At 38.8% G+C, this 21,834-nt stretch overlaps 1 protein-coding gene across 1 annotated transcript in view; it reads left to right on the top strand.

The window, feature by feature from the left end:
* The window catches only part of esama (endothelial cell adhesion molecule a), a 60,816-nt gene that overhangs the window by 34,789 nt on the left and 4,193 nt on the right, over positions 1-21,834 (top strand). The window contains exons 3-7 of the mRNA XM_067494352.1: positions 14,559-14,707; positions 19,602-19,800; positions 19,894-20,049; positions 20,656-20,778; positions 20,870-21,002. Of these exons, the coding sequence (XP_067350453.1) occupies positions 14,559-14,707; positions 19,602-19,800; positions 19,894-20,049; positions 20,656-20,778; positions 20,870-21,002 (760 nt within the window). The remainder of the gene's footprint in view (positions 1-14,558; positions 14,708-19,601; positions 19,801-19,893; positions 20,050-20,655; positions 20,779-20,869; positions 21,003-21,834) is intronic.

Here is a 21,834-nt window from a genome sequence, read left to right as displayed (position 1 = left end):
TTCACTTAACCGTCTGTCAACCTCTAACCGTGTCACCACATCCCTTTAATGCCATCCACACACACATGCACCCAGTCAGCCACTACTGAGAACACATCTCCGTCCATCTTCCTTGACACAACAAAGACATGTAATTCATAATGTTTCCCCTCTTTTGATTAAAGTGGACAAATAGTGGCCATATTCCCAGATAGAAGGCAGGTGGTTTCTATGTCCGTATAGTCATTTTCTGTTATGTCAGGTCAAACTCTTGTAGGGGGTGGGGGATGGGGACAACAACCCAGGGCTGAATTTACTATGATGCAGTGTTGTCCTGAGCAGATCATGTCACCTGTCAACTCTCCATACTGTCCAGACTGATCTCCCCAGCTGTCAGTATCTCTCAGGAAAAATCAGATGTTTTTCACTGTACCCATGCACATACACAGGATATGTGAAATGCTCTGTAGTGCAACACTACTCAGCCTTTCCACCCTCACTTTTTGCTATTTACAGCCATTCTGTGGCCCTGTACTGTTTGTGCACTGAGGGCTGGTGTCCTGCTGCTCAGATCTTTAACAACAGCAGGAAAACTGACACTGATTAACCTAGGGTGGCTCTACAGGTACAGGTCAGTCAAGGTAGCATCCTTATCACTGATTGGTCCAGATGACAGCTTTGTGGAGGAATTACATGCTGCAATGTAAGGTTTATGGTAAATGGTCTGCACTTATATAGCACTTTTCTACCTAGTGGCACTTAAAGCGCTTTACACTGCTTCTTATTCACCCATTCACACTCACAATCACACACAGACTCATACACCGATGGGGGAGCTGCTATGCAGCTGACCAACACTCACCGGGAGCAACTAAGTTTGGTTTCAGTGTCTTGCTCAAGGACACTTCAACATGTGACCGGAGGAGCCGGGGATTGAACCAACAACTGTGAGATTGGTGGACAACCGGTCTACCTTCCTGAATTCATAATGAATTTATGAAGTGCATGAGTTCCATGTAGATTTGTGGAACTTCTTGAAAATGTATAAAAAGTTATTATGCTTAATAGTGTTTAGATGTTGGTATACATACATATAGAACATGTAGCACTAGTGTTTTCTGCAGCATTTGTTACAGCATTTTTGGAAATCGGCAATTTTCACTAGTTTGGGCTGATTATTGTTGGCCACAAAGTCCAGGCTTTGTCTTTCAAGGTACAACATCAACATGACTATTGCACCATTTATAGTTTTCAGTTATGTGACTGATGTGGCGCTGGAGGGCAAAAAGCTCTGGAAAAATGGTGTCTAACACAAACACAAATTGTAACAGAGACCTGTTAATTTTTTATCTGTTCCAAGTAGCAAATATTTAGATTCCCCAGACTGTCAACAGTAGAAAATCACAGATATGAACACAAGCTTCAAAAATCGTGAAGTTACTATATATATATATATACATATATACACACACACACACACACACACACACACACACACACACACACACACACACACACAGAGAGAGGGAGAATGCAAACTTACAGGCACAGACAGCTATTTTCGATGTGGATGGGTTACTACCTAACACTTGTCCATTACCTTTACTTTTAGGGTCACAGTTCTAAGACAGTAATGACAAGGCAGTAATATTTTTATCACACAAAATCTAATGATGATGACAATCCCATAAAGATATGATGTCAGGTAAAAACTAATGTATTTAATTGCTGCATGTTGCCGGAAAGGCCCTACAAAGACAGCGCTAAAGCTGGCCCTAAACAGTCAGGTGTCGGCAAGCCAGGCATATGATGGGCAGCCCCGAAACATCCTTTTTTCATGTTTCAAATTTTGTTTTGGAGCCAGCTCAAAGTCTAATGTCACCACTGGTCCTGCTTCCTGTTCAGAATCTAAAGGACACAAATTTCAACAATCTAACTGCATTTGGAATTATCCCAAATGTATATAATTAAACCTCAGGACAATTACGGATTACTATCTGTTGTAAAATGTTAGTGGACAATATTGTTGTTTTTAAGTAATGGCCATTGAGTCAGTATTAAAATATCAGCCAACAGAGTGTTTTAAATGCTGTTGGTATATCAGTTTGGGCTACTTCCTGTCTGACTCCAATGAGTGTTGATGAACATAACTTCAATGCTACCAAGACAAACAGGCTAATCCTGTAGTAAGGCTCCATTACAGTGCTATCAGGATGCACAGCTTTTTCCTCTCTGCGATCATCCACAATGCATAGGAAGTGTGCGTGTTTGTGTGTGTGTGCGTGTGTGTGTGTCTGTGTGTGTAGAAGGATGTGAGTATGTCTTCGAAAAAATAAGAGGCAAAAGTTCACATTGTCTACAGAAAATCCAAGGATTGTTCAAAAAAACCAAATAGTTGATTTGATGATAGGCTCCTGCAACCCCCCCTCCCCTTTTTTTGTCTATAGCTGTATTGCAGTTAAGCTTTCATTGCTTCCATTAGCTGATAAAAATGATTGCATCCGATTGAACTGGTTGAGTTTTATCTGCAGCATGTGTCTAATTAGAGCTTCTGGCTCTATCAGTTAACTGATTTTTAGTTATTTCTCCTCTTCTTAGCAGTTCCCATGATTTCTCAATCACATGGATGGCAGCTCCAATTAACCAGATCTCTGTCATTGATCTTGCTAAAAGATCTGCTAAAAACCTTCACATAACACTGCTGCAAAAAATGCATAAATCATTCTGTCCATAAAGCAGTCATCTGCTTTTTTGAACTGTAAACATCCAGTGCATATTCCCAAAAACCCAGATTATATTTATACATTAGCTTGAGTAAATTGTATTTGTTTATTGCATAGGGATTGCTCATGCCTAACAGGACTGTGAGAAACGAGAAGGAGAGGAGATAACAAGCACTAGGAACTCCTAATGACTAGCCTGGTATTTTTTGGGAACATACTGTCAACCACATTCAGCTGTTTTCCAAATATGGATTCAAAGGCATACTTTACAAATGTGACATTTTTTGTGAAAAAAATTAAAAAAGAATAATAGGAATAAGAAACAACCATCAGTAAATAATGTGTTTGTAGTCTTGCTTCAGCTCATTCCAATGGCAACTGAAGTTTGCCCATTAAAGTGTAAATTCACACTGCTGGATTATTACCACTACAGACACAGTATTACTTTTTTTCCCTGAGAAACAACTGTGTGCTCATGAATAAATGCAGTACACACCATCAGAGGAGTGCTAAACCATAAACAAGTCTCATGTATGACCGTCTGAAGACCCCATGTCAGTAAACTCCTGAAGAGATTACAATATGGCCAATTAGATGTATCAGAGGTACGGTGGTGTGCCTAGACACCCTGGAGCCAAAAGGAAATTGCAGCTCCACAGGTAATAATTTATGGAACAGCAGAAAGTTTTTCTGTTTTATGGGCATGGATTAAACTATGCCCATTAAACCATTAAACCAAAAAAAGAGTTCACATTTTGACGATGTATTGTATGTACAGGCACTGCTGTTGTACGTCCTTTGCTCAAATCAGGACCTAATCAAAGCTATGATAATGCATCATGTGGGCCCGTCCACCAGCTTCATTACCCATAATGACAAAGTGATAATATTTTGAATTGTGAAATAAAAATCTAAATTCTAAAACCTCTCATTTACAAAAGGCTCTTTCTGCAATTCAAATTGTGAAGCATGTGGAGGCAGCATCATGCTGTGTGGCTTAGCAACAGCTGGGACAAGAAGAAAGTTCAGGGAAGGTTGATTTCAGCCAAACACAGGGAAGTTCTTCAAGACAACCTGCTCCAGAGTGAATTAGCCCTGAGACTGCAGATGATGGTTCACCTGTCAGCATTACCACGATACAGAGCAGCTATACCAAGGCTGTAGTGACTTCAGGACAAGTCTTTGACTGTCCTTGAGTGGTCCAACCAAATTGCAGACTTTAACCATAAAGAAGATCTGTGGAGAGACCACAGATTGATTCAACTGGAATCTGATGGATCTGCCAATGAAAATGTGATAAACTGCCTTAATGCAGGCACAAGAAGCTTGAGTTACCCAAGAAGACTCTAAGCTGTAATTACTACCAAAGTGGCCTCTACAATTAATTATATGGATATTTCAATTTTTTTAAACATCGGGTTATTAAGTGTAAACCAGTGAGCAAAAAAGTTGTGTTGATGGTGCTAGAGGAAAGTTGGGGGGTTACCTAAGTTTGAATTTTCCATGCAGAAAGACTGTTTATGAAACTAAATCATATCAGTAGGGGAACATGAAAGAACCAGCATCTGATTGGCTAAAGCCTGGCCATGATGAAAACTTCATCCACGGCCAAATGCCAAAGCCAAGTTTCTCCAATCACTCAGCTCTTCTAAAAATACAAGGCAAATGTTTGCTTTGCAGACAAACGTCCAATTAAATATATATGTGTATAAAAGTGTTTATATTTTAAAGTTAAAAAAGTTTTAATGTCATATCTAACAGTAGTGAAATTGCTGCATTGTCATTTAACCATGGCCATTGTGAGCAGAATAAATACTCTCACCCAGTGCACAAAAAGAGAGGCAGCAAGAGTCCAGGATCAGCGATGTGTATCACAGGTAGAAGGAAAGACATATCAACACATGAACACACGCTCAAACTTTTACAGCGACACACCGCTGACCCTCCTGACCTCACTCTATCTCTGTTCCCCCAATTAAGCAGATGCTTCCCTCCTTGTCTCCCCTTTCTGTCTCTCTCTTCCTCTCTCTCCCTATGTAACGAGCTGATGAGGCTAGTAGTTTTGCAGCTCGAGGACAGAGACAACACATTCTTCTCTCCATGAGTCCAACTGCTCTTTCTCTCCTTTTAATTACACTGCAAGGAGCAGCAGTCACAAAGTTATCAGATGATGAGCTCTGCCTCGCTCTCTGGCCCTGAGACCTCTGTCTGTGTGTGTGCGTGCGTGTGTGTGTGTGTGTGTGTGTGTGTGTGTGTGTGCGTGGGTGGGTCGGTGTACTGAATGCGATTTTCTTGTTTTCTTGTAAGTATCCATGTGAGCACTTCTTATTGTAGTAGGATTAATTATTTTTTATTTTTATGCAGGCGAGAAGTCAGTAACAGGGCCCAAGCCAAATTTTTTTCTAAGGAGCCCTTAATGGATTAATGCAACGATGGTCTGTCTCGACTAAATAGTCACCACATTTACTTAATATAATGAACATTAAATTTTCAACTAAATTCTTTAACTCCGTCTGAACTTGACAAACACCCTGGATAAAAAAAAACAAATTCAGCCTAAAAACATTTTCTTTTCTACCTCAAGCAAATGCAATAAAACAGGTTTTCCCAATAAATGGTATTTGCTGTACATTGGGAATCTTTCCATTGAAAGCTAATGACATGTATTTAGAAAGAAATGTCATTTTAAAGCTTGATACAGAATTAAAGCAGATCTATTACCATATAATATTTCTAGCCATTTATGGAATCATCTCTGCAAGCAGTAACGCTTACTATGACTATAAGAGTTTCCTGGTTTCCTGCATGGAAGCTGAATCATTTCCTGCTTTTGTTTAAGCACCTAATGTGTGGAGTTAGGTGTATGGAAATTTTCCATAACATCATCGTTATACAATATATTGTATATATGTGTCTATGTGTGCAGTGACAAAATCAATGAGCTGAGAACTTCACATTAAAATTTTCCTCCGCTGTCACACAAGCGGCTCAATTTGCCACAAATGTGACACCACATAGTCAATCAAACCACATACACATCTTACTCACACTGTTGCAGTCAGCAGAATTCACTTTTCTCTGTTATATTTCTAATGTCCATTGAGAAACAAATGTCATGTTTTTAAAATGTCAGACCTCTTACAGTAAATCAATTAATCTCTTTTTTTAGCATGTCAGTAATCCAAGTGGCAGTTTATCTGTATAATGCCATCGTTTTAAAGCACATGGTAAAATCGAGAATCTTTCAGTTCCCTGAACTGAAAACTGAAAAAGTTTATCTAAATTTTTTCACCTTCTACTTGAAGAGCTGCAGTAGATCCTGTTCTATTCATTGTGATGTACTCAGAGATTAGTATGAGCACACATAGGCCCATTTAGATGTTTGTAATAATTATGATATCTTTATAGATTTATTGTTTACTGTATATGACCCCTACTGATTACCTGAGCAGGTGGTAGGTCCCCCTTAGGTGAGGCTAAAAAGACAAAGTGCCATTCATTTAAATAGGGACCGTAGTTTGCATCACAACAAACTACAGCAACCTTTATTCAAATGTTCTTTTTGCTTTAGTATTTGATTCCTGTAACCAGGAGCCTATTTTCATTGGCTATTTTTGCTAACGTAATCCTGCCTACTTCCTGCTGCTTCTTCATCCTGCTTCTTTTTTTATGTGTCTTTCACTGCCAAATAACATCACTACCATCTAGATGGCCTAACAGAATGCCATGATGTAACAGTCAATTGAAACTGAAAATCTGAAGTTAGGGAAAATTTCAAAGATGCACACCATATACCAAAGGACTAATTAATAATTTCTGTCAACAGCTTTCCTTTATTAATATATATTTTTACCTCTTGCAATTCTGTCTTGTATTTTCCTCGAGTTCAGCCTCCTAATTTGTACTAGGTGTTAAGCTTTTACTGTGACTCAGTTTGTGGTTACTTTAAAACATTTGTTTTATTTGATTTAGGTAGACTCTATTATCCACCTCACTAATGAGACATTTACATCTGTGTGTATCAGTGAGAAATAACGTTCACATTGTAAATGTGAGATAATTAACCTTTTCTATTTGCCTGAAAGCTTCTTTAAAACCTCATAACCACGTCAGCATCTAGACATAGACATAGGCAGACACGAAACTGCTAAATCGTATCCATGTGGCATGTTTTTTGTTATTTAAACTTCTATTTGCTACTCAGGCTACTAACCCAGGAAAAGTATAATTTCCCAATCCAGATCTGGGGAAATTTGAGTTAGTTCAATAGTTTTTGTCTGTAAAGGAGCTTAGCATCAACCCGCAGCCTTTTGAGAAATTACTTGGTCCTCCATGGGCACATCATCCTGATCATCCACCTCGTACTGCTCCCCTCCCCCCGTTTCTATTTGTTCATATTCTCATCCCGAAATCTTCCTGTCTCCACACTTGTTCTTTAATGAAGCTGTTGTCAATTTGTAGAACTCTGAATAATATGGCCAGATATATTAGAAATGGAACTCCAACAGTAGCTGATAATGCTTTCACAGGAAGAAACCAGCCCACTAGGCATTTATGGTCACCCACATCAATGGCTGTGTGGTTTCTGCTTTTAACTACACTGAGGCCTGTAAAAGTAAACAGACACAATCTAAAGTATTTTCTATAATTAGAAGATTTGAACAGGCGGAAACAGACAGAATTGTTTTCATTAAGAGAATGAAGAGGTTTGGTTCTTCTATGCCTTAGAGGAGTAAGTCATGTGTTGTCGTATATGCACTTAAGTGAGATTTCTATCAGATCTTTAAAGTAAGCAAAATTAAAAGAATTAACAGAGATACTATGTATATGCATTGTTGTCAATTTATCAGATTTGCCAAACTGGTATCCTAGTGGGACAGAATAGGTAAACAAATTGTATTGTGAGCAGACATCATTGAACAATGGTTCGTGGCTTTAAGTCTTTTCCATGTTATCTAGAGAGCCTCTTAAACAGAATGCCTACCATTTGTTGGATGATACATTTAAAGGCACGTGCAAGTCAGATAAAGTCACCAAATACAATAGCGAAAAGATATCAATATTAATATCAGTATCAATATTTAAAAATATGTTTTAAAATAATAGGAAGATGTAGGTCTGTGCCATATTGTATTATCAATATGTTATGACATTTTCTCTCTATAATAAGAATTTTCATTTCATTATCATCAGTATTGTACGATAGCTTATGATAGGCAATGATGAAGATGATTTTTTTTTAATTCACAATGTTCAGTGTTGTATTTGATGTCAGATCACTAACTGTGTTTGCTTGGCTCTAAAGTCTGTCTGTCTGCTGATGTGACATGTGGCCAAAAAGATATTGTTGAATTGACTTTTCTTACATTTCTGCTGTTAAAAGTTTATGGTCTATGTGAATTCTTCATTTCTGTTTGGTAAGCATGGAGGAGGAAGGCGTGCTTTTAAGTGTTCTCCCTTTTAAAATTGCCCATAGGTGTGTGCATGTGAATGATTGTTTGTCTTTGTATGTCTCTCTGTGTCAGCGCTGAGAGAGACATGCAAACTGCCCAGTGTGTCTCCTGGATAGTCGCTTTTCAATAAAAGCAGGAATCACCTCCAGCAACCCCACAACCCCTAAAGCAGTTAATCTAATGGATGCATGGATTTCCACTTGTTTTGATAGTTTTGACTTATTTTTTCCTTAATTTAACACAATACACATCATGCTTTAAGTTTTGCTTTTGAAGTACATGGTTCAAACATTATTTACTGGTAAAAAACTTCCGTCTTCTTGGAAACGTCTGTAAGACCTCAGATTAATGTCAGCTTCTTTACATAAGAAAATTTCATATTGCTACTTGTTGGCACACATCTTAAATAGTACACCACCCATGAAGGTCATTTGTCCGTACCCTCTGATATAACCCATTGGAGCCTCTCTTGAAATAGAACCCCTGTGGCAGCGGGCATCTCTTGAAATAGCACAATAATAAGTTGGTGCAGCAGACAATTCATCAGTGTAGCTATCATCACACAGAAATTCTCCATCTAGGTGGATATGCCCTTTTTAAGGCCTTTTACTCCAGCTGCTACAGTGGAACTGGTCAGTCTGTTACATGGAGGGAAAAAAAAGCTTTGTTAAATTTAGGGACAAAAACAACATAGTAATGTTTAGTAAAAAGATGTGGTCCTGGTTTTGGGGATCTAACCCACTCGACTTTCTCTTAACATACACTTTGTCACTCTAAAGACACCGCTAATTTCTTTGTGTCAGGTACTAATCATAATTTATAGGAGCTCGGTCTCAATTATTAGCCATGCGACAAGCGTTTGTCATTTAATCTGGCATCTCATAGCTACTGCTCTTACTTTGAAGCCTTGGGAACCATTATTCTAAAGTCAGATCTGGTGGAATTTGGCCAAAATAGTTGAGAGGTTTATTTCCATGTGATACTCCATGAGAACTCCAACCAGCCTCCAGCAAGGGGACTCTCTTGTCCTCCGTGGGGCCAGCTTTCTTTTCACGCTTTCTTTCACTTATGTCATCCTGTCATCCACTTGTCTCCACACTCATTCTTCAATGAAAGTGTTGTAGAATTGGATTTGTAAAGCAGAAAATAAACACTACAACCAGATGTAATAAAAATAGAATTCTTTTTAGGCGGAGTTACCAGTTCCTGTTTTTCCAACGGGAACTTTTAATGCAATGACCCATGTGACCGGTCTTTTCTAGTTTCATAACGTACTGATGATTAACGACTGTGTGACTCATGACTGGTTTACTGTAATAACACACAGGGAGTCAATCTTTCTGTTCTGCTACCAGGAACCTTTTAGCATGAGTAAGAAACATTAAAAGAATTGTATGTAACATTCTGGCCTGTTCAACAGAATAGGTAAACAATTATTATTGTGAGCAGAGCTGTTTGTATTGAGCATTGGTTTGATGTTTTCAGACAACCAGCAGACAAGTCTTTTCCCTGTTATCTAGGGAGCCTCTAAAGGAGTCCCAGTCTGTGTAGTGGTACACTTAACAATTAAAAATAAATAGAAACTAACTCACAGAATGTCTATCATGTGTTGTATGAAAATATAATCTAAAGAGACATGTAAGTCAGGATGTCACAAAATACAATAGTGATAAGATGAGAATAACAATATTTTAAAAATTCGACCCCGATGTAAGTCTGTGCCCTATGTTTTTTATCGCTGTATCCCCATTTTAAGAGTTGTCATAAGTATCGTATGATAACTTCAGACAAACGATTAACCTATGCACAATATCTTTTTTCTTTACTAAAATGTGAATATTTTGTGTAATTTTAGTCCATGCTCATTTTGGAACATGAACTGATGCAAAAATTTGCATCCCCTGAGTTTTTTTCCATCGAAGTAATGCACATTCAGCTAGTATCATTCTTCAGTTAATTTAACTCAACATTTGTACTAGTTCATTGTGCACATAATAGTATGTTAATGAAATAAAAGTTATTACTCTTTTTGACATTTTAAAGTAAGGGGATGCAAACTTTTGCACCTACATTGAAAACTCCTACATAAAACAATGTTGAACTAATGCATTTCTGACTGTTACCTCTCCACAATTAAAACGGTTTGTTCTATTTTCATTCTCCATTTCGGGTTGGGCAGCGTGTTGGAGGAGGGCTTAGTGCTATTGCCTCACAGCAAAAGGTCAACGGTTTCTGATTTCTGGATCGGCTCCTTTCGGAAAAATGGAACACTCTCAGAGCAAGCAACTGCCCCGCCCCTACCATCTTTTTAGCATTATAGATACTAGTTAAGGTAACTCTCATCAAGGGTATATGGCCTGCGTTTAACTAAAACGAGGCCTTTTAAAAGGCTTAATCTGAAGTATTTGCTTTTAAAATATCCACGTATGCACAGTAATCCATTTTCAAGAAGAGAAAAAACAGGTTCTTTGGTGCTTCCATGCCTCACAGAGATACAGCAAATATGTATATTATATGTAGGTTATAATATGCATTTAGGTTCGCACCAAGACTGGCTCGCGCTTACACATGCAATGCCCATCCCCTTTTCCAAATCAAATTTACTACTAAAAGGTTTTGCTGTTATCCAAAAATTTTGTTTATTTAAAGGCAAACAAATTAATACAAGCTTGTCCACCAAACCATGTAACTATATAACAGACTTTGTAAATTGCCCCTATTAACTCCAGTGAGACCCATCCACACCTTATCACTTTCTTTAGTCTCTTCACACTGAGCTACCTCTCTGCCATCTGCCCTACCATCAGTTACCATGGAGTTTTTAAAGCTAGTCATCATAAAGCCTGCAGACTGGATTTCAGAGCTGCCACAGTGGGAAAGATTAAGTCTCAGTGACCAAAATAAGAGTGAAGAGTGAATGTTATGAATATGATCTTTGTTGCCTTGTTCATTTCGCTATTTACCCCACAGTTTTCATTCATCTTTTCCTCTGGTGGCGTGCATTCTCATTGGAATCAAGAAGGATTTCTCTTAGGAAATCTTCTTAAAGCAGCACTTGGCAAGATTTTTCTGACAAAAATGCATCCTTCTGATCAGGCTAAATCATGAAGAGCAGCCCATCCTCACTAATGAGGAGCTGACGATTTGGCCCATTTTCCCCAATGATCTGTTGGTGTCTGAGTGATCCCTGCTGGGAACTCTCAGCTTGCACACCACTAGCCACAAATTCCCCATTTTCTTTTATGCAGTAGTGATTTCGCGCCACAACCATGCAAAGCTGAATTCAGCAAACGTAATAGCTGAGGGATAGTTTAACATTTGATTAAAATGTTGAATTGTGATTATTTTTTACCTTTGAAAGACCCACTCTGCATGCTAAGCCAATCAGCTGCTACAGTGGATACAGTAATGAAAGTGGTAACAATCTCCTCATTAAACTTTTGATAAGAAATAAAGTGGCATATTTACTTTTTTACCCAACAGGTCAAATGTTCCTTGGCATAGTGTAGGTGCATCATTTCACATGTCCGAATACACGTTGTGGTTGTAGTTGTGTTGTTTTTCATAGAATCATCGTTGTGCCAGAGAGTTTTACATTATACCAGGGCTTGTGTCTATCCATCTATTCATCCATCCTTCTTTCTAAGGCTTTCGGCAGGCTGTCAGTGAAGCCTGTTACAGACTTACTGCAATCATCAGAGAGCTGCTCCACACTGACTCTTAGCGTTTATGTTTAAGCCTCTTTCTGTCATCTCTACTTGTCCACTGATCCAGCCATCCACCCATCACTCAGCACCACTCCAGACAAGAGGCCTGCATCACTGCTGCCACTGAATCTTCTTTTGGTCTACAGAGCAAGTGACACAACAACTCTCCTTCTGTTTTTGTCCTCCTTGTCCTTCCTCTATCCTGTTTTCCCCTCTTCCACTTCTGTTATCTCTTTCCTCTACTTGAATTTATTACTTTACTATTGTGTATCAAAATGACTTCATAAGCATGACTTTATATTACAGTGTTACCAAAGGAGTGTAACCCACACATTAGCTGCTTCTCTCACTTATCTAATCCATACATCCATTCATTGCCACAGTAACAGAGACACTATATGTACACCACCTCTGTAGCGAGATCATGTTGCATTGTTGGAGTTTTGCTTTCACCTGTGCCCGACCAAGGAACAAGTGTTCATTACAAAACCCAGAAACACAAATCATCATACATTGACACCTGTAGTTAAAATTATTTTGGCATATTTGTCCTCCAAAATGAAATAATCTTAATCCACATTTCTTTTTGTTTTGTTTTATTGGAAAAAAATATCATAACCTTCAAAAACTGATCAAGGTCTTAACATTACAACTTTGTCAATATATTCTACCATTACACCATTTTCCATCCTCATATACAATATAGACAATTAGATTTGAACATTAATGGAATCAAATCAAACAAAAACTATGAATAGATATTTAGCATTTTTGTTTTTAGTTTTTTATTCAGGCATTTATGGTCCTCCATACACAAATTTAGTTTCTAAGAAAAACACATGTTAAATGAACAAGACAGCTTTATTGCTATTTTAAAGCCGCAGCAGGATGCTGTGGAAGTTGGTGGCCCCACATGAAAGCAAGCCTGAGGCCCCTATTTGAATAGTGAGAGCTTCAATATCCAGGAGTCATACAGTATGTGCCATGACATTAGTAGACCAAGTTTCTAATTTATAGTGTTGAACTGGTGCAGAGGTAGTAAAGAGGTTGAGTGACTCTGGATAGAACATTTGCTTTGTTCGGAAGACACTTCAGGATTGAACTTTGCACTTAATTAAACATTTAATTACATCACTTCCTGCTGAGAACTGTTCTACACAGTTGATCCCGAACAGTGATGCTGTGTGTCTGTGTGTGTGTGTGTGTGTGTGTGTGTCTGTGTGTGTGTGTGTGTGTGTGTGTGTGTGTGTAGGTGTGTGTGTGTGTGTGTGAAGAATAGTGTGTGGAAAATGCCAATCTATTATTTTTATTTTATGTTTTTGACTATCCGTTGTCATTAGCTTGATGTCCATCAGTTCGCACTAGTATTTTCATTAGTGCTCATGCTGGTTGGCACACAACTTTCTGCAAACAGTAATGTATGTTGCATACAGCTGCCACATTGCTACACTGCATGCGTTTCTGATGAATGCAAACTCAAATAACTGCATACTGTACTTTAAACTGGCAGCTATGTGACACCGGTCAAACATTACTCAGGTAGGCCTTTCCTTTCAGTGTGGTTAAAAACGGCTTCATCTGAGGGGAAACAACAGTCAGACAGAGAGAGATCCTGTCTAGAGGGAAGGTGAAAAGGTTAGAGATGAAAGGGAAAAAGAAGACTAGAGGATAAATGAGGGGCGAGGGGTTGGGGAAAAAAAGGGTTTAAATATACAGTAGAATGTTAAGAAAAACCAGCCACTCACTGTGAATGCATGTCACCAAATACTGTACAGTATTTCATTTTTATATTCTCTCTGTGTCTTGTGCCTGCTTGGGATGAACATGAGTAAACGTCATGTTGACTATCAACATAATTCATACACTGCCAATCAGAATAAACATAAGTAAGTACTTTGCTCCACACTGTCCCTGTCAGGTTTGTACAGTAGGTCAAACCAGTTTAAAGTGGATATCACCTTTATAATAATTAATTATATGAAGCATAGACAATTCATATTTGTTCCTGTGAGCAGCAGACAGATATGGTTTGGTTCTCTGTTGCCCCTCTCTGGTGGTAAAAATACACTACACTTAACTCTGCCAGTGGTCCCTCTCAGTAGTTAATTTCAGGTTGCTCCAGACAAATCAACCCCATCTTCATTTTTTTTGCATCACTACATCCACAGTTGGACTTAAAAGCTGAACCTTGAATTAAGATTTTTTTAAAAAAACAAGCATTAATAGGCAAAATGTTATCAGAGATTCAGAACTTTTATTTGGGAGTAATAAGCTGAGTTCAATTAATTCCCATATGATTTAGCAAAAAGTACCAGTGACAGGATGAAACTTACATCACTTTTAGTAGGTATTTATTTAAACGTATGAGAAATCTGTGCAACTCAGTCCTAATGTGTTTGTGTAGCAGGTGGATGGAAAAACTAAATGCTGTGAACATGTATGTTTTTTAGATTGAAGGTCATGTGTCTAAACCAGATAATTACTGCACTTAATATCACCACCACCTTTCTCTAAGTCATTGTATTTCTACATTCATTATGCATTTGAGCCCCAAATGGTTGTTAGAAACAGCAGTGGTAAAGAACTGAATTTTCTTATATATCATCAAAGCTTACAGTTGTTATCGGTCAAAACTTGGTCATGTTTGCAGGACACTCACTTTGTTTTGGTTCTCGTCTCCATCTTTGTCTATCCAGGCATAGTGGCCCAGCTCCAGATGCCTCAAACCAATATGGAAGTGATCAAAGGTCAGAATGTGGTGCTGACAGCCTTGTACCAGGATCCAGGCAGTAACATAGAGGGAAACACTGTTCTTTGGAACTACGTCTCCAGCAACACCAAGCTGGTAAGAAAGGGAGGGGTGCAAAGTTTAATATACATTAGTCTGCGTCAAAATGTAATAATATCTATGGCCCAGGAGTAACAGCAGTTATCTGTGGCAGCTGTGGCTATAACATCTGGGACTACAGTCGTTGTTATACTTTTAATCTAGTAAAGCTCTTCCTTTGTAAACCCCTAGAAATTAATCCAAGACAAAAGCAGGAAAGAAATAGTCGAGTGGATGGGTGAATACTTGAGCTGCAGGAACTGCCTACTTTTTGTATAAGGATATGAAGGTTGACATAGGTGTTTGTCCAATTAAGATGATTTTTTTAATAATTATTACATAAATTAGAACTTTTCCATAATAAGCCCAGCTGGACAGCCCACTCGTCAGCCCTCTGTTGTTTGTGTGTTGTGTGAAATTACCGGGGCTCATCTCAGTATATCAGCCTGGGACAGATGGCTGACGCAGAAGAGGACCAAAATCAAAGACAAACCAGACAAAAAAGAGAGACACAGTGAGGCCTTTTCTTTTGCACACTTGGACAGCACTGTAGTGTCCCACTCTGTTTTACTTTCATTTGAAGCCAAAGAGATGAACATCTAGGACGGATCATAGTACCTCAAAGCTCTGCCCCACTCTCTGTAGGGAGATCAGTGTAAACGAATATGCACTAGAAGCTGTTTTCACATTCATCTGTTGAAGTTAGTTAACATGCAATGTGTCATGTGCAAAATTGTGCAACTGAGACTTTTCAGTGAAGGATATTTTTGAAATGGATTTACACAAAGGAGAAGATGCAATGTAAAACTAATCAATCAAGCATTTTAGTGTGATTATTTTTAGTCTTTCCGTGTCATCTTCCTTCTTTCTGTCTCCTCTGAACATGTCCAAACCACCTCAATCTGGCCTCTCTGACTTTATCTCCAACACATCTAACTTATCCTCCAGTCCTTGAGCATCCTCTCACTCTCCAAGATCTTGTTAAACAAACTAGTCAGAAACTCTACTGCCTCCTAGACCTTTCCATACCTCCACAGGTATGTCATCAGGACCAACTGCCTTTCCACTCTTCATCCTCTTCAACGTCCTCCTCACTTCACTCTTACTAACCTTCGCTACTTCCTGCTCCACACCAGTCACCTCTTCTACTCTTCGTTCCCTTTTCCCTTCATTTTCCTCATTCATCAGCTCTTCAAAGTTCTCCTTCCATCTTCCCATCACACTCCTGGCACCTGTCAATACATTTCCATCCTCTCAGTGTCCCACTTCTTCCTAGCTAACCTCTCTGATCACATTAGCTGTAGTGGTCCAGTCATCTGGGAGCACTTCCTGACCACCCAGAGTCTGTCTCAGCTCCTCCCTGAAAACTACACAACATTATTCCTTTTTCAACTTCCACCTCTTTGTCCTCTTCTCTGCCTTTGTCCTCATCATCTTCCTCACCACCAGAGTCATTTTACACACCACCATCCCGTGTTGTCTGGCTGCACTCTCTCCTACCAATACTTTACAGTCACTGATCTCTTTCGGATTACAACGTCTGCACAAGATGTAGTCCACCTGAGTGCTTCTACCTCTGCTCTTATATGTCACCCTATGTTCCTGCCTCTTCTGGAAGAAAGTGTTCACTACAGCCATTTCCATCCTCTTTGTAAAGTCTACCACCATCTGTCCTTCTGTGTTCCTGTCCTGAAGACCAAATCTGCCCATCACATTCTCATCACCTCTGTTACATTCATAAACATGTGAATTAAAATCTGCACCAATCACCACTCTCTCACCTCTGGGGATGCTCTGCATTACTTCATCTAACTCACTCCAGAATTTCTCCTTCTCTTCTAACTCACGTCCTACCTGTGGAGAATAACCACTAACAACATTGAAAATCACAACTTCAGTTTCCAGCTTCAGAGTCATCAACCTGTCTGATACTCTTTTCACCTCTAGAACATTCCTCACAAACTCCTCTTTCAGGATAACTCCTACTCCATTTCTCTTCCTATCTGACCCATGGTAGAACAACTTGAACCCTGCTCCTAAGCTTCTAGCCTTGCTACCTTTCCACCTGGTCTCCTGGACACACAGTATGTCCACCTTCCTTCTCTGCATCATGTCATTCAACTCTCTAGCCTTGCCTGTCATAGTCCCAACATTCAGTCTCTCCTTCTTCGACCAACAGTACTCCAATTTCCACTGGTCCCCCCTAGGTCAACAGCACCCGTGGCGGTCGTTGTTAACCCGGTCATCGACCGATTCCGGTATGGGAGTCATTTTTGGTGTGAAACCCTCTGCATTTATCCAGACTTGGCACTTGCACAAGAAGACATTCGCTTGTTTCCCCTTGCGGTTGCATCCCCTTACTGAAACAAATGGTTAACTCATATGTTCAATAGTATTCAGACAGATCTGGAGAAATTGGAGCTTTCTTAAGTTCTTTGGGGGGCTTGGACAACATTAAGGTTAGATTAGCTTTGTTTTATTCTAATTAAAACATGCCAAGAAATAACATGACAGAATGAAATGCTGAACTCTGGACTCAGTCTCAATCAATAAGTAAAACTACAATATAAAATATAACTACATTAAAACAAGCAACTCTGTTAAAAGAAGTAGTGTGTTAATAAATAATAATTTATTATATAAATATCTAAGAAATGACACAATAGCAGATAGCAGCATATAGTCAAAAGTACAGCAGTCCAATTTGAGGTCAAAGAGTGAGACCATCTTAATGGGTGGAACTGTTCATGAGCCTCCAGTCTTCCTCTCTGCTGCTGTGCAGCTGGCATGTCACACAGTGGCTGAGGTGGTCAGCACGCTCTCCACAGCGTGTAAGACATGTAGGAAGAGCTGAGGATATCAAAGCTCAGTCCTACTTCCATGAGTTTCCTCAAGAAAGAACAAGCGCTGGTGGTTTTTCTTAATGATGCTCAAGGTGTTGTTGCGTCAGCGTAGCATGTCGAACAGAAATGTGGTGTTCCAACAGTCTGTAGTCTATCAGTCAAAAAATCCAGATTCATTTTGCTGATAGATAATGGTTGGAGTTCAAGTGCTGATAACTTGTTGATCAGTAGCTGCGGGACGATGGTAGCTTTATAAATTCAGTGATTTCCATAGCTCTACAACTGAAATATAGTTACAATCTAGTTATTACATTCATGTAGAGTTAAAAAAAAATGCATTTGAGGACCATAACTACCCACAAAAACTGTTTAGATGGTGGTTTATTTGTTCACAATTTTAATCATTACTTTTGGACTTTTGTTTTACAACCTACAAAACAGCAGATTAAATGACAATATCCCTTCAGGGATATTGAACCTGCTTCTTCTGGGTCTAGTTTGAGTAGTACATGTAATAAATGCCATTAAACTTACCACTGACTTCCGTATATCAAAATATCTCTCTACTTCTGGCTGAATAATGCCTCCAGACACATTAAGATATATACAGACATCATTTTCACTCTCAATTTTTGCATAACCAGAATGTGTCAATAGGGGTAAAACTACTTCCTGTCAATTTGGAGCAATAATAATTATTGTTAAATATGAATTGTGAAAGGGGATCTTTAAATACAATTTCTTTACTTATTTCTTGTGTATGTAGTAAACCTTTGTTTTGGGATAAAATATTAGAAACAAACCTAAAATCACATTCTATTTAGAGAAATACAAAAAACCATCATCAATAAATAGATTTTAATTCCATACATAGAAACTATGTAAGCCCTGATTAGCCCTATTGTTATAGGTAAATGAATCCACCCTTATCTCCCTCTGTGATTCAAGGGCTTCTTGCTTTTGCAATGAGGTTGCTAGTAATCTTTTGCAATTCTTACGGATAACTATAAATACAGTATGTTTAAGCAGAATAAGTGTCTCCACCCTACAGTCATAATGTGGTTTCAAACATTCTAAACTGTTTATCCAAGAGTCCAAATGAATGTCAACATTTATGCCAAATGCATTTGTATTACTGAGAGATTCCCCTAAAAAGGGGAGGGACTAAGGTCACAGTGACCTATGACTAACAAATTCTAATCAGTTCCTCCTTCAGTCCAAGTGGACGTTGGTGCAGATTTTGAAGATATTCTCTCCAGGTGTTATTTAGATATTGTGTTCAAGAGAATGAGGTGGACACAAGCCAAAAACATGCTGCTTCCACCCATTGTTATTGTCACAGCAGAGGCATAAACATACTGTTTGTGTCAAAAATGACTCAAAAGACAGAAATGGTGCATTTACCAGGGAGTCTTTTGAGTTTGGATTAATCTACATGGGGATGCACGTATAGACCACACTGCCTATTAAAAACTTTTATAGATGTTCTTACCTCATTATTTATTGGGAAGTTATTTCCATTGTTTATTCTCTGTCTGCGTCTCTTCATTTTCCAGGTCTTTTATAACCACATGAAGAATAGAACTTCACTTGTTGGAACACTTTACTGTGAAAATTACTGATAAAGTTAAAACTACAGCATTGGTATTCAACCCAGCATGATAACATAACTGATGTGTTTCTATAGTTGTTGGACAACAATGAAGCTCTATAGGAATCTTATAGTATTATAGTATATGAGTTTGTATATGATCCGACAAAGGAATAAAATCTCATTAGTCTACTTTTATTTAGATCCTTTGACAGTTTCTGTCTTCTGATCCAACATCACAATATGTCCCATGATTTTGTACCAAAATCTAACCAAATACATTTTTTTAAAAACCTCAGGTTGGTTTATGTGACATTAGAACTTGTTAGAAAGTCCCTCTGATTTTTTTTTACCCCAAAAAACTTCCAAACACTATCATACCGACTTGAATCTCAGACAACTACTTGTCCAAATTAGTTTTACTAAGTGTGCTTTTTAGTTCCTGTTTCTTTACATGTGAAACTGCTCTCCTGTCCAGATCATCTCCTACACAGGCTCTATACAAGTCGGGGGCTCCCATCTTAAGGGCCGAGTCGGTTTCACCACCACCATGCCATCGACCGACGTGTCCCTGTACATCAACAACACACAGGAGTCGGACTCGGGACGCTACGCCTGCCAGGTCCTCATAAGTGGGAAACCTGAATTGACAAATGAGCTCACTCTGGATGTGAAGGGTGCGATATAGAATCTGTTTAACTATATAAAAGATGTGAAGTAACGCTGTAAACTAACAAAATGAATGTTGTAATCCTCTCTTGTCTTCTCAGTTCCTCCTTCTGTTCCTAAGTGCTCTCTATCAGGGAAGCCTGTGCTAAAAGGAAATGTGACTCTGAGCTGCACATCCAACTCTGGGAAGCCTGTTCCCCTGTACAAGTGGAAAAAAACCAGTCCTACCTCTGCAGTCTTCTTTTCACCCATGCTCAGTGAGTAGCCTAGACATAAGCTTTATGGAGGTTAAAATGAAGATAAACAGTAACAAGGAGACTTTTCTTAGGGATGAGGGTGGAGCTCTTATAGGAGATGTTCAGGATTCTGGGGAAGCCTTAGTTTATTTATCTGTAAAGAAGTATATTTTCAAGCATAGCTCAGTTTTTGGACACAGCTTCGTATTGACGTTTTTTTACATGGTGTCATTAGATCACATGACAGAGCCATGTCTGCCATATTGGATGTACATACAGTACATTGTACCTAAGAGAGAGACCAGTACTAACAAAACAGCTACAATGTGTAATCATCAGTTAGCAGTAGATAGAATGTGTCTGTGGTGAGTGAGAGTGTGTGAAAAATGGGAAGCTACACTCTTTGGTTTGCTTTGTATAGGCAGCCCAGAGCCTGGACATGCATGCTACATGTCAATCTGCTGATGTGTTGTGGTGTGTTCATGTGGTGCTTTTTGGCCCAGACAAAAGGTCTTAGTTGCTGCTAGTTCTTTGACATTATCTTAGTGTGTCGCAGCTGTTATACGTGTTTTTGTAAGTAAGCATAGATTTTTGGGCCAAATCCCTTCATGTTCATTGTTGTTTTAGATGAGAAAACTGGCACTCTGAATCTGAACAACCTGAGCAGTAACATGTCGGGGAAATACGTGTGCACAGCCAGTAACACAGCCGGCTCCGAGAGCTGTTTCATCAACCTGGACATCATCACTGGTACGGACCACATGACATTAGAAAATGACGTGGACCACAATGGTGTGTTGTGGTGACAGGTGATCTATGTGTGTGTCTGTTCTGATTCTAGCCACCAACGTGGGCATGATTGTTGGTGCCACAGTGGGCTCTGTGGTCGGCTTCATCTTCCTGCTCTTCATCTGCCTTGTTTTCCTAATGAAGAAGAGGCAAGACAGTGAGGACGACATGGCCAATGAAATCAAGTGAGTTCTTGTGACTTAAACTTTTTTTTATATTTATATAAAAATATAAATATGAATATACTTTCAGTTTATAAAGACTGATCAAATCAATCATTGGTCTTTAGAACTGGTGCTTCTTACAGCAGCTATACAGGAGCTAGTGCTCTGTTAAAATGACACAGCTGTAGTCAAAACAGTTTGGGAATTTTTCTCTCACTTTCTGAAAATGGACTTTAAGTACAATTCACACTTTATTATTTGAGTAATTAAGATTGATTTTACATATTATTTTCTATATTCTCTAAGCAGCTAAACCTGTACCTATAAATTATAGGCAGTAGCAAAAAGAGGAAATTAAGCCAAAAGTCAGTCTGATGTATAATTAATAGTAGCTGTTTGCCCTCATCACTTATGTGAGGCAAAAGGTGTTGGAAGTGAACATTTACTTATGATAAACTGTAGGTGAGTACAGTTAGAAAGTTTGAAAATAACTCACCTGAAATCTCAAGTAACACCTCCTAATCTTTTAAATGGACAATAAAAATAATGCCAATTGCTTAAAGTCCTTTTCTGCTCTGAGTTAAACTAATTACAGGTAGAGATGTACAATGCAAGGCACTCGGCAAATGCATAAGCAGCACACAAAACCTTCACTGTCACTTAAAATAATTACAAAAAGCCATCTTAGACTGCTCAATAGTGCACTGTGTGATCTGGGCCTCAAGTGAGTCTAACAATGCTTGTACACTAATGGGTATAAACGAGAATCCAGATCCAGATATTGATACATTTGTGTAGCAGAGATAGGTGGAGATAGTATCTTTGCATCAAACCTCTGTGTGGTAACCATCTC

This window comes from Channa argus, chromosome 24, assembly GCF_033026475.1.
Source record: "Channa argus isolate prfri chromosome 24, Channa argus male v1.0, whole genome shotgun sequence".
Lineage (NCBI taxonomy): Eukaryota > Metazoa > Chordata > Actinopteri > Anabantiformes > Channidae > Channa > Channa argus.
This window is presented reverse-complemented; position numbering and strand designations above follow the sequence as displayed.